This window comes from Rutilus rutilus (assembly GCF_951802725.1).
Source record: "Rutilus rutilus genome assembly, chromosome: 11".
NCBI classification, from domain to species: Eukaryota; Metazoa; Chordata; class Actinopteri; order Cypriniformes; family Leuciscidae; genus Rutilus; species Rutilus rutilus.
Genome location: NC_140216.1, coordinates 37724700 through 37737351, shown reverse-complemented (window position 1 = coordinate 37737351; position 12652 = coordinate 37724700). Strand labels below are relative to the sequence as shown.

General features: G+C 37.5%; 2 protein-coding genes across 3 annotated transcripts in view; one reads left to right on the top strand and one right to left on the bottom strand.

Moving 5' to 3' along the window:
- Positions 1 to 10714, bottom strand: part of cdca7b (cell division cycle associated 7b) — a 15982-nt gene extending 5268 nt beyond the window's left edge. Inside the window, exons 1-9 of one of the 2 annotated variants that reach the window (XM_084423091.1) lie at positions 10597 to 10714; positions 3653 to 3727; positions 2818 to 2937; positions 2354 to 2740; positions 1860 to 1922; positions 1535 to 1705; positions 491 to 637; positions 263 to 412; positions 1 to 54 (exon numbers count right to left, since the gene is read on the bottom strand). The exon at positions 1 to 54 is cut by the window's left edge and continues 83 nt beyond it. In XM_084423091.1, the coding sequence (XP_084279217.1) occupies positions 1 to 54; positions 263 to 412; positions 491 to 637; positions 1535 to 1705; positions 1860 to 1922; positions 2354 to 2740; positions 2818 to 2937; positions 3653 to 3727; positions 10597 to 10656 (1227 nt within the window). In that variant the 5' untranslated portion in view covers positions 10657 to 10714. Of the gene's footprint in view, positions 55 to 262; positions 413 to 490; positions 638 to 1534; positions 1706 to 1859; positions 1923 to 2353; positions 2741 to 2817; positions 2938 to 3652; positions 3728 to 4358; positions 4512 to 10596 lie in introns of those variants that run through there. The other variant, XM_084423092.1, reaches the window with a different exon arrangement.
- On the top strand, positions 7571 to 12037 carry LOC311299509 (uncharacterized protein). Its single transcript, XM_084423106.1, has 4 exons — positions 7571 to 7933; positions 9923 to 9995; positions 10244 to 10453; positions 10682 to 12037. The coding sequence occupies exons 1-4, from the start codon at positions 7817 to 7819 to the stop codon at positions 11050 to 11052; spliced, it is 771 nt and encodes a 256-aa protein (XP_084279232.1). The 5' UTR covers positions 7571 to 7816; the 3' UTR covers positions 11053 to 12037.
- Positions 12038 to 12652: the final 615 nt, after the last annotated feature.

Sequence of the window (12652 nt, the reverse complement as noted above, 5' to 3'; positions counted from 1 at the left end):
CTTCCTGCACAGACTGCAGTTACACACTCCTCGACAGATGGGACACTCCCACGTCTGCAGGAAACACAACTCATCATCATCATCATCATCATCAGCTCAGGCTGGTACACGTCCAGTTTTTTGATGTTTTCAAAACGGGTTAATTATTCCATAGTTTCACCATCTGTTACCAAGAGTATTATCTAGAATTTCACATTTTATAAAGAAAGTGCATAAATCTTTTTAATATTATATGTAATAATTGTATTCAATAAGGACTTACCGGATCCAGCAGAGCCGTGCGGACGTCTTCTCCGTAGCGGTTTCGTAAGCAGGGGCCGCAGAACTGACCTTTGACCCCCTGGCAGTACAGGCCCCTGCATTCTGTCTTGGTGTCGAGGGTCTTCTGACGGCACTGGTGACATGTGCTGCCCTGAGAACGCACGGGTCGCATTAATGCATCAGAAACAGACGTGACAGAGGAACAAGGCAACAGTGCTGCAACACTCACATTGTCTTTATCAAGGATTTTGTCTTTGGCGCGATCGGCCACGTTCTCCAGCTCTTCTTCGGTGATGTCATCCGGCATGCGGATGGACTCGCGAGAGCGCCGCCGCTTCTTCTGCTTGGGCCGCACGTCTCCGAGACCATCCTTCACCTGAAAAACAAACCACAAGACTTCACAAAAACTCGAGACGACAAACTGGGGGGGAGGTTTATGGGGATTCAGGGAATCACAATGCACCAAAAATACAAATAATACAATACAAAATACACAATTTATCTTCAATGCTTTACCTTAATAATATAAGATACTACATAATAGATTTAAACATAATAGAATCTGTTATTCTCAATATATACTGTATGCTGCCACTTGGTAATATTATAAGAAAACATGGAATTCATTTCCACTGTTATGCTGATGACACTCAATTATATATTTCATCACGACCAGATGAAAACACTAAATTATCTAAATTGACAGAGTGTGTTAAAGATATAAAATACTGGATGACGTGTAATTTTCTGCTATTAAATTCAGATAAAACAGAGGTATTACTTATTGGTCCAAAAAACTGCCCACAAAACCTCTTACAATACAACTTTAATATAGTAGGATGTCCTGTTACTTTATCCACTACAGTAAAAGACCTGGGTGTTATATTAGACCGCAACTTGTCTTTTGAAAATCATATTTCATATGTTACAAGAACAGCCTTTTTCCACCTTAGAAACATTGCTAAGCTACGTAATATGCTATCTGTTTCTGATGCAGAAAAGTTAGTTCATGCGTTCATGACCTCGAGACTAGATTACTGTAATGCTTTATTAGCCGGTTGTCCTGCATCCTCAATTAACAAGCTACAGTTAGTCCAGAATGCCGCCGCTAGAGGTCTTACTAGATCAAGAAAATATGATCATATAACACCAATTCTATCATCTCTACACTTCCTGATATTATTCGGATTGTTATGGTGCTACACTACATTTAGATGAGTTTGATGGACTGTTTCCATCATCAGAGTGATTTGTGTCTGTGTCTGTGTCTTGCCTCCATCAGGCGCTTGATGTCGATTTGGACGCTCTGTCTCTTCTGAGGAGCCGGTTTGTCCTCCGCCTCAATCCCAAAATGCTCCGGGGGTCTCGCCTTGCGGCCCGGGTTCCGTCTCTCGCTCTGGACCTCTGAAAAACTGCGCTTTGGGGTGGATGGCTTCTTTTTCTTCTATTTAGGGCACAGAAAATACATCATTACAAAAAAAACAAAAACACATTTTGTAATTGCACTGGGAGAGAAAGTCATTTTAAAGCATTGTCTAGTATATTGTGTGCGGTCTGAGCTCGGCGGAGGTGTTGCTGCAGGAGATCGTGGCTCTTACTGTAGGCGTTGTTTTGGAAGGAAGTTCAGGCAAAGAACTCAAGTCTGCAAAAAGTTTTGCAAGCTGCAAGAAAAATGTGTTTTTAAGTTAACTTAAGATATATAAAAAGAAATGTAAAAAAAAGAAAAGAAATTGCATTTATATAAACATTTTATTAAAATGATTAAATATGTTGCTATTTAAAATATATATATATATTTTAAATTATTAAATATTATGCTACTATATATATATATATATATATAATTAATATTACAATAAAACAATATTATACATTTTAAAACTGCAAAAGAAAATACTTAAAATATTGTTATATTAAATATGCATATATATATATATATATATTATAACATAATATTTAATATAATAATATTTTAAGTATTTTCTTTTGCAGTTTTAAAATGTATAATATATAAATAAAAAAATAAAAAAATTTATATATATATATATATATTTTTTTTTTTTATATTATAAATATTATTATAAATTAGTACCATTGCTTTATTTTCCTGAATGTTTTTGGCCCTTTTGCTCAGGATCTGTATATCTTCATCCGTCAGTAGACTCTCCACATTGGTCATGTCACCAGAGGGTTTTGATTGGCTCTCTGCACGTTTACTCTCACATAAAACAAGCTCTTTTGTTCGTTCCGCTTCACGCCGCTTCCTGTTTCCCCCTGAGGGCTTCCTGCTGGTGGGTGGGGTTGTGGGCGGGGCCTCTTTGTTGTCTTTTTTGCCCGTGTTTCGTTTGGGGGCGGGGCCTCTTTTGGCAGGAAACTTGAAAGCCACACACAGTCCAGAGCTGCGCTTCTTTTTAGACGCGGGTTCCTCGCCGTCAGAATAAAAGCCGTTGTCGTCACTGTCTTCACCAGAGCTCTGACTCTGCATGTGAAGTGATTTTGTTAGGATTAAATCTGAATATTAATGTTTAAAGAGAAGAGGCAAATATTCGGGATTACCACTGGTTTTCTCCAATCACACTCTTCCCTGGAGAATCCCTGGAATTCCCCCTCGCTGTCGGTGTCCATGAAGGCCTGCGCCAGCTCATCCGAGATGTTTTTGGACCTGAAGCAAACATCCTGCGACGTGAGAGCGACAGAACACATTATTATTCCCGGACTGTGCGAAAACCAACTCAATTATTAATAGAGCTGTTTCGCAGCTACTGCCAAATCATAAGAGATAAACAGCAGGAAGGAGACCTGCCATTTTCTCTAGTATATTTATATTTCTAACACAAATGCAAAATGCAGATGAATGAGAAGTTCATCTAAATCAGACGAGACGTGACACACAGGAGAAACCGCTGTGATTTCAAGGCACTGTAAAGGAAACTAACCCTCGGGATTCCTCACAACAGATGGAGGGTGTCTTGAGACCCACAGCGGTTTATTGTGTTCTGCTTGTGTGAATCACAACAACTCAATTCCCCGGACCATTTGTACGATCAAATCTTGGAAAACTACGAACATCAGGGCGAGGACAGAACCAGGGTACATATATTTGAAATGCATTGGTTTTCTAGCACTATATTTTGTTCTAGACCAGTCCAGCATTGGGTTGATGCAGGGTTAATGTCAGATTCTGATACACTGTGCTACTTCTGTATTTGCTGCTGATTTCATCAAGTTACAGCCATAATTGTTCAGGTATTGGCGTTTAATTTCAATTAGCCGATTCATTTGGAGTGTTGGACATCAAAGTACAGCAAACTCTGTGCTTTTTTATACCAAATGTTCCCATAAAGCAAAAATCCCCCTGCAAATCCCCATAAATTGTGCAGAAGATACTAACGTTCTTCCAGGATCCCTTGAATTGGATGCTGTCCCTGCTGTCCTCCGACAGGTCCGTCACATCCAGCTGCTTCGCCTGAAACAAGCATTAAATAATGAAAATTAATCATATTATTATTATTATTATGCATAACAATACTGTCAAAGAAGAAAAAGAAAACTATTAATTATTACTGTTAATTTTACAATGTAGTATTATTATTATTATGCATAACAATAATGTCAAAGAAGAAAAAGTCAATATTAATTATTGCGGTTCATTTTACTATTACTAATAATAATAAATATGCATCAAAATAAGAATGTAATCACTTTGATAATTTGCATTAATATGATCTTTGGCCTTTATTATCATCATCAACATTCTTATTCTTATTATAATATTAACTTAATGCAAGCATCAAAAGATAAATAAAGTAGACCCTAAGCAATGTAAAGTTCATTTATTAGTGGTCAGCGCATGCAGTTCATAAACATCAGTTAAATCACAGTTTTTACTACATTTGCTGATGGTCTGACTCTATTAATATGCATTATGTTTATGTTTTAAATTTAAAACGATGATCATTGCTACTAACTTTCTGCATGTCACGTTAGCTGTGTGTGTGTGCAATGCAGTTAACGTTACTCAACTTTTGTTATCGTCGGTGTTTGTCAATAAGACTAGAAGCACATTTTTAAATAGAATAAATCCTTCTCACTCTTACCTTCAGTGACGAGTTGCGGGTTTTGATCATTTTAAGAGTGAAAGTGATTTTTCGTGCTTATCAGTGTGTGTGTGTGATTAAAACTCTTTAATGAATGAATGGTTTAAAAAACAACACGAGCGGAGAGGAGGCCGTGTGGAAACGGAGGGGAGACTGTGTGTTGTGTTCATCACTAAAGATACCAGCAGTTCGCTTTGAAATCGATTTAGTGACAGAATACGTAATAGATGTTCGATATATAGACATTTAGTAAAGTATTTTAAACAAATAAGTCTCCGTTATTAAAGTCAATGTGAGAGTTAACTCTACCGCATCCCCCCGCGATCGCGCTTGCTTTCTGAATGGAACAGTCCAGAATGTTTCGCGGGAAATGCCTCATGTGGACACACGCATCATTCACACAATGCGTGTGTGCCGCGGGCTATGAATACAGCTATAAAGTGCGTATTGCAACTGTAACTGCAGCTAAAGAGACCTTCAAAGGTCTTTTGAAGATATTAGTCTATTAAACATTAATCCAGAGAGCCAGAAAACTAGTCTGGCAGAATATTTGATAATAATTGCGTATATACGCCCATATACCCAATGCATTATGTTCTTAAAGTCCCCATGAAATCAAAATTGACAATATTCATACTGTGGTATTCAATCTAAAATTTATCTGTGGACATATTTTTTTTTAAAATTCATGTGTCCTCATAATCTTTAATCAAAATTTTAATCAAACTTCTCTGATGACACGCTGGCATAGAGGGCGGGGCAACCTGTCACTCACATGAGATCCACCAATAGCAAATTACAGAAATCCAAAGATCATACTTGTGGGGAAAGTGTTACATTTTAAAGGCAGCTATATCTTTTTATAAAGTTTTGGTTTCTATCAGTGTCGATGAGTAACGCGAGTTACGTAATGAGATACAGGAGAAACCGTTGTGATTTCAAGGCACTGTTTGTGCGAGATAAAGGAAAGTCTTTGAGTCTAACACTCGGGTTTCCTCACAACACACAAGTAACACAAGTAACTAAAGTAAAGCACTTTTTCAGATAAGTCAAGTTACTTTGTTTTGCCATGTATTGACTGACAGCACTGACAGAGAAAGCGGGAGTAAGTGCAGAGGTGGTGTGTGCGCTGCGCTGTGTGTGAACATGATGGACTAAATGCTCATCTCACTTGCACAAAAACAGATTCAATATTCCTCAAAATGAATAAAAACTGTGAAATGCAAAATCTGAATTTTTACAAACCTTTAAATGTTAAATAAAACAAATATACTTTATGTATTTAATCTCACTTTATTTACCAATGTCTTTGCTGCTGACATTTCATGATACAATTCAACCAATAAGCAAAAATGACTTTAGTTAAACATCACATTTGTTTCTTTTTTTATTACTATTGCTGAAGTAACTTCCTATTCTTCTGCAATCCAGAATGACAGCACAGCTGGAAGGTTTGTTGAGCGGCGCCCTCTACTGTACAGGTGTGATTTTGCATTTCCTTCAGCCTGAGGCTTATTCATTTCACTTTTGATGTGAAAGAGCCTTTAAATTAGCCAAAAAATAGAACTTTCATGTGTGTGTGTGTGTGTGTGTGTGTGTGTGTGTGTGTGTGTGTGTGTGTGTGTGTGTGAATTGTTTTTATATAAAACAAAAACAAAAAAACAAGCAAGGCCAGCCCATGTGATAAAAGTAATGCAAAAGTAACTTAATGCATTACTTTCCATAAAAAGTGGCCTAAGTAACGCAATTAGTTACTTTTTAGTGTGTAACCCATTACTTTTAAAAGTAACTTTCCCCAACACTGGTTTCTATTGCATAACATTATTAGTTTTTTTAACTCACTATAATTCTGTACTGTTAGTTGTATTATTTATTTATTTAAATCTCTTTTTGTTATTTATTAATTTGTTTTAAATCTATTTTTTATTTCGTTTTTCTTTCTTTTTTTTTCTTCATAGTTTTGCTTTGTATTTTCATCCAGTCTCTTTTATCAGGAGTGTGCAGGAAGCACGTTTTCTGTTGTAAATGAATGAAATGATTAATAAAGTCGTTGGAAGCTAAGCCTCATGTAATCCTGAGTGGTATTGTTGTATCTGACGTGTGATTGCTCTGGTTGGACGCGCGTGTCTCTTCGCCCACAGATAATGCACGTCTCATCCCCCCCCCCCCCCATGTTTTCTACTCAATTAGTAGTTAGTGAAGCGCTTTTTCTCGTTTGTCAGCACAAACACCTGCATCCGGAGACGTCCCCCATCAATACTGCTTTATTCCGCAAACCTTCACTTATGCGCTCAGCAAACGGGCGCGCGGATGACAGCGAAATGATACGGTACCGGCGCAATGTGCGCGGGAAATCACAGTGCGCGCGGCCCACCCGCGCAGCGCGCCATCTCACAGTAGGTAGCGGCACATAAAGAAGGAAAATTACCAACAGCTGGTTAAGCTTTGTTTAGCTGCTTTCTTTTGTGTTTTCAAGCACTTGGCACACATAATCAAAGACAAACCAGTGGCTGTGTCACGCACAGCTTCTGCATGTGCGCGCGCTAGAGAGACAACAACAAATGAGCTTAGTGAGCTAACGTCTACCTAGACAGCTTTTTTTGGGACTGTGTCTCTAGTTGCATTTTGAGAGCAAGAAGCTAACCGAGCAAGCAAGGTTGCGCTGTGTATTATCACAGTGTGTCCTCTTGATTGTTCTCCAGTCACTAATGCACATTGCACACTTTATGACTTTGTATTTCAGGGCCATGAAACCGTTTCTTTAAAAGAGGGGGGGAAACCGTAGAATTATAATTCAATGCAGATAAACCTAAGAAAGTAAACAACAAAATGAATTAAAAATAAAAATCCATAAAGTATAATACAACAAAAAAGAAAGAAAGCAGAGCCTATTAAAATTGAGTCGATGGCGACCCCTAGAGGCTGTTGTGGAGAACTGCTATTTCACAGTTTCAAAGAAATATTATAATGCTCCCATGGGGGAAATATTAACATTATTTTCTTGATATAATGCCGTTGTTTTTACAGTGAATTTTTATAATTTAAAGCACTTTAAATGAAAGTATAGCACGTGTGTCATAAGAATCTCTCTGTGGTTAAACGAGTTTGGAAAGATTGTATCTTTTGCTATGACTGATCCCTCCCTCCCTCCCTCCCTCCCTCCCTCCCTCCCTCCCTCTCTCTCTCTCTCTCTCTCTCTCTCTCTCTCTCTCTCTCTCTCTCTCTCTCTCTCTCTTTCTCTCTCTCTCTGTGTGTGTGTGCTTTAGCTGTTTTTTTATTATTTTTATTATGGTGCTTTAGCCTATTGACAAAACAATACAGAACATTAACAATATAAATCACAATTAGCTAAATAAAACCAGAGTGACGAAGAGAAAGAAAACGATAAACATCTACACGCATTTCAATAGTCTTTTTAACGCAGGTGAACTTCTGCACCTGTCCGTCGTGTGGAGCACATGACCGTGACGTCACGGCGAACGCACAGCTTTCATTTTAAGCGTGTTTATGGGAATGAAAACTCCTGCGCACTGAAAATGGGATGTTGTTGTTCCTCTCCCGGGGGAGACGATGAGGTAAGATTTTATGGATAGGCCTGTTTTTATTTCGCAGGTAAAAAAAAGTAAGCTCGGAGCAAGACAGTCATAGGTGAATAGGCTACAAAAGACTTTGACGTTGTTCTTTTTTTCACTGTTTTTAAGATAAGGAAACCTACAATTGACTATTAACCATTTCAGTATCAGTCCAGTAGATTTGTCTTTTTCAAACTGTTTTCACGCCCCAGTTGCTCAGGACACAAGCCTTTCAACTCACTGTGTAAGTAGGTCATCTGTGGAGCTTGTCGAAAGAGGAAAGTAAATATTAAGCAATAATATGATTATAGTAAACGAAAAGTATATGGAATTATGTCTGAAGGAACGGGTCCCTTACGAAAATGAAGTTTATTCAAGTGTGCTATAGGCCTACTTCTTTTAAACTAAAAATAAGAAAGTATACTTTCAGTCTGTACTTTTCATGAAATATGATGTGACTCCTTTCCCAGAAATATACTTTACTTCTCCGAAATATAGGCTAAGATTGCACTTAAGTAAGCTATAGGCTATGTGACTTCACTGACAGAAAGGTCTGCGTAGCCTATATTTGGCCTATTGTACTCTATCTTTCGATCGAGATATAGATAAAAACTTAAAAGTATAATTAGCCTACTATTCTAAGTATACTTGGCTAGTTGTGTTTACTCTTTTGATTGAGTAGCCTAAGGCTATTAAATACATACATATTGACAATACAATACATATTGATTTATAAAGAAAACAGATAGGCCTATGTCACTACTTCTGAGTAGTTGAATTTGTGTGTAGTCCACTGGTAGTGTATAGGAATTTACTATCTACTTCACTCTTTCCCCGCCACTGACTGAATGTTCTGGCTGTCAGTGCTTTCACTGTTATATGGTAGGGGGCGCTGTTACATCTCTCCTGGAAGAGTACAGAAAACACGTAAAAAATAATCAAATAATCATCAAACAATATATTAAAAAATAAATGCCTAACGTTACCGAATGAAATGTTGAAGACATAAAGTGGAAGCGACTGTGAAGCTTTGTGTGTGTGTGTGTGTGTGTGTGTGTGTGTGTGTTGACGAACTCGATCTACTCCTGTGTTTTGATCATCATTCTGAATCCCATCCAGACGAAGTCTTTGACTAAAATGCTATTTTCTCAGCTTTTGGTTTTAAATGTTTTTTGTTGTTGTTGTTTTTTACCCACTTACCCACATTCAGTTGTTGATTAAAAAAAATTATGCATGAAGCTAGAAAAAAAAAAAATAATAATAAAAAAAAAAAAAATATATATATAGCCTATATATATATATATATATATATATATATATATATATATTTTAATGGAAAGAATTAAAGTACAGTTAAAGGTATACCAATTAATTCCCAAATAGGAACATGCTAGTATATTTCAAGTGCAAAACTAATATAGTAGCCTACTATACTGATACTAGTCAAATACTTGTAGCACATTTTTAGGTAATGAAAGCACACAATATACTCTCAGTAAACTAGTTTGGTCGTTTAATAGGCTAGGCCTACTGCATGTCTACTTGTAAGTTTTCATTAAGTGAACATAACATAATACTTATAGTTTGTTTACTATTTATATAAGTTCACTTGTAGTACAGCTGCAGACAGGACAAATGAGAAACATATGTGAACTAGTTGTGTACTCGAAGTGAGACAATTCTCAAAAAAGTGAGGCAATTTAGTCTCAAGTATTGAAAAAGTACACTTACAAGCATACTTCTTGATATATACTCACTAAGTATACTTAAAAAATATAGCTACTTGAACTTTACTTATACTTATTTTTTGTAAGGGGTGTTTATTTCTGTTTATAATTTGTCCGTGTCTAATTGATATATTCCATGTAACAGAGGTTTCTTAATGTAAAAGTCTTGATGCCATCATATAAGTCTGTCTTTAAGTTATGTACTGCATGTGTTCTCATTATTTATTTATTTATTGTTTTAATGTCGTTTTTCCATAACTTACAGAGCGAACCTTTGCTCCAGTCAAACAGTAAAACACAAACAGAATCTGCAAGACAATCACATCCAGCAGCTAATGGTCAGTTTTATCTATCTATCTATCTATCTATCTATCTATCTATCTATCTATCTATCTATCTATCTATCTGTCTGTCTGTCTGTCTGTCTGTCTGTCTGTCTGTCTGTCTGTCTGTCTGTCTGTCTGTCTGTCTGTCTGTCTATCTATCTATCTATCTATCTATCTATCTATCTATCTATCTATCTATCTGTCTGTCTGTCTGTCTGTCTGTCTGTCTGTCTGTCTATAATCTCTCTATCTTATGTCAGGTGCAGATCAGAAGACCGGCAGGTTTACGGCCCGACATGTTGGAGTGAATGACCTCGATGAGCGCTTCAATGATGTTGCCGAAACGTTCAACAAACAGCAGGAACACTATGAAACTATGAAGAACATCCTTCAGACTGTTGCAAATCGCTACCAGTGCCTGACTAATGACAGTCTGACTCAGTGCCTGAAGAAGGTCAAGGAGAAACATGGTAAGACCCTCACACACACGGCCTGCAGGGGGCAGAGCACACACACACACGCACGCACACACACACGCACACATACGCACACACACACACACATACGCACGCACGCACGCACACACGCACACACGGAACACTGAATCTGTAACCTTAATTTCCAAGTGACATCCTTCACTGTTATTTCCTTTATTATCGAGTACGCTCTTCATTTGAGTCTCACTTCCCCCCCGTTAGGGAACTGCTACATCAGTCTGGAGGTTAAAGGATATGACTTCACTCTGATGGTGAGGTCAGAGGCCGAAATCCCCACCGACCTGAAGATGACGAAAGACAACATCACCGAGCTGAGCAAAGCCACCAAAGCCATCATATCCGTGGCCACTAAACTCCAAGAGATGATCGACTGGCTTCTGAAGAAGGAGGACTCCATGACCACACAGCTGGAATCTACAGATCACAGTCACCAAGACAAGACAAGGCTGCTGGACAACCTGAAGGAAAACCTCCGAGAGGCACGGAGAGCGAAAGAAACGAGTCCGAAGTACAGGAAGGAGGCCGGGAATCTTCTCAACGAGGCCGCTGTGCTGTCCGGGATCACACCGTGAAATATAGGAAGTATTCTTGTATTCAATATGAAGAAACGGACACAAAATGTGACCCTGGATCACAAAACCAGTCTCGCACGGGTATATTTGTGGCAATAGCCAACACATTGTATGGGTCAAAATTGTCCATTTTTCTTTTATGCCAAAAATCATTAGGATATTACGTAAAGATCATGTTCCATGAAGATATAGTAAATTTCCTAGCGTAAATATCTAAAACATTTATTTGTGTGAGTGAATGCAGCACAATCGTGAACATAAATGAACAACTTTAAAGGAGATTTTCTCAATGTTTAGATTTTTTTGCACTCTCAGATTCCAGATTTTCAATAGTTGTATCTCGGCCAAATATTGTCCAATCCTAACAAACCATACATCAATGAAACGCTTGTTTATGCAGATTTCATGTGATGTATAAATCTCAATTCTGAAAAATTGACCCATGTGACTGGTTTTGAGGTCAAGGGTCACATATATGGTCGGAGGCTTTTGTAAATATTTCAATGTACTTGTGCATTAAGCAGCTGGTGCAACCGGCTCCATATAAAAAATAAAAAACTAATTGTAATCCATATTGACCACTAAAGCTTACAAATTATTTGGCCTGATCAGAACGGTGAAATGAAATTCTTATTTTGAAACCCTGAGATGTGTTTTCATGGAAGAACCTCATGAATGTAGGAAGATCCTCTTCTGGCTTCACTGCTGTACATGAGCACAGATTCTTCGGCCTGCAGGAAAAACCCTGCATTAATGCCCTCATGGACTTAAACTCCAGTATCAAATTTTGATGAACACCACTAAAAGGTGATCCACTTTTTTGAGTCTGAAAAAACTGAGTTTGCTCAAACGAAGCCCAAACTGACCCGAGTAGCCACTGAAACCGGTTTCGCTCAACAGGCTTCAGTCGTTCTGGAGACCCTGACATGACGTTCTCTCTTCTGCTGGAGCCATTATAGTTCATCTGGCCTAGAGATTATAAAATACAATACATTAGACAAATTTAGCATTAAGCTTAGCTCATACTGACTTCGTAATTATTCAGTTTTGTGCTTCATAATTCATAAGCTTTTATGGCACTGAATTTTAAAGCAGTTTATCTGCATCACTTCAAAAAATTATTAAAACGTTTATTAAAGGAAAATTAGTTATTTTGAAGAATGTGTTTTTCTTTAGTCCACACAATGAAAGTCAAATGTTATTTTGCACCCCATTGACTTCATTGCAAGGACAAAAGAATAATTCAGTTCTGTAGAAAAACAGAAAGTCATACAGGTTTGAAACAACATGAGGGTGTAATTTTTAGGTGAACTACTTTAAATAGTTTTAAACATTTTGAACTTGCCATTTAACTCTTTGTGTGCCGTTCCTGCGCAGAAACACCATAAAAACACATTTAAAACTACCAGTGCAAATACAGCTGCAGTTACTGCCAAATCATGCCTTCTAGATTCTTCACTGCTATTAGTGCGCTTTCCATCTGTAGGAAAACAACAACAACAGTCTTTTTACAATTTTTTTATGAATTCATAACAACATGCAATGACAAAAAAAAAAAAAATCTCCAAATTTAATTTGAGAAAATCTGACTGAGATTTGA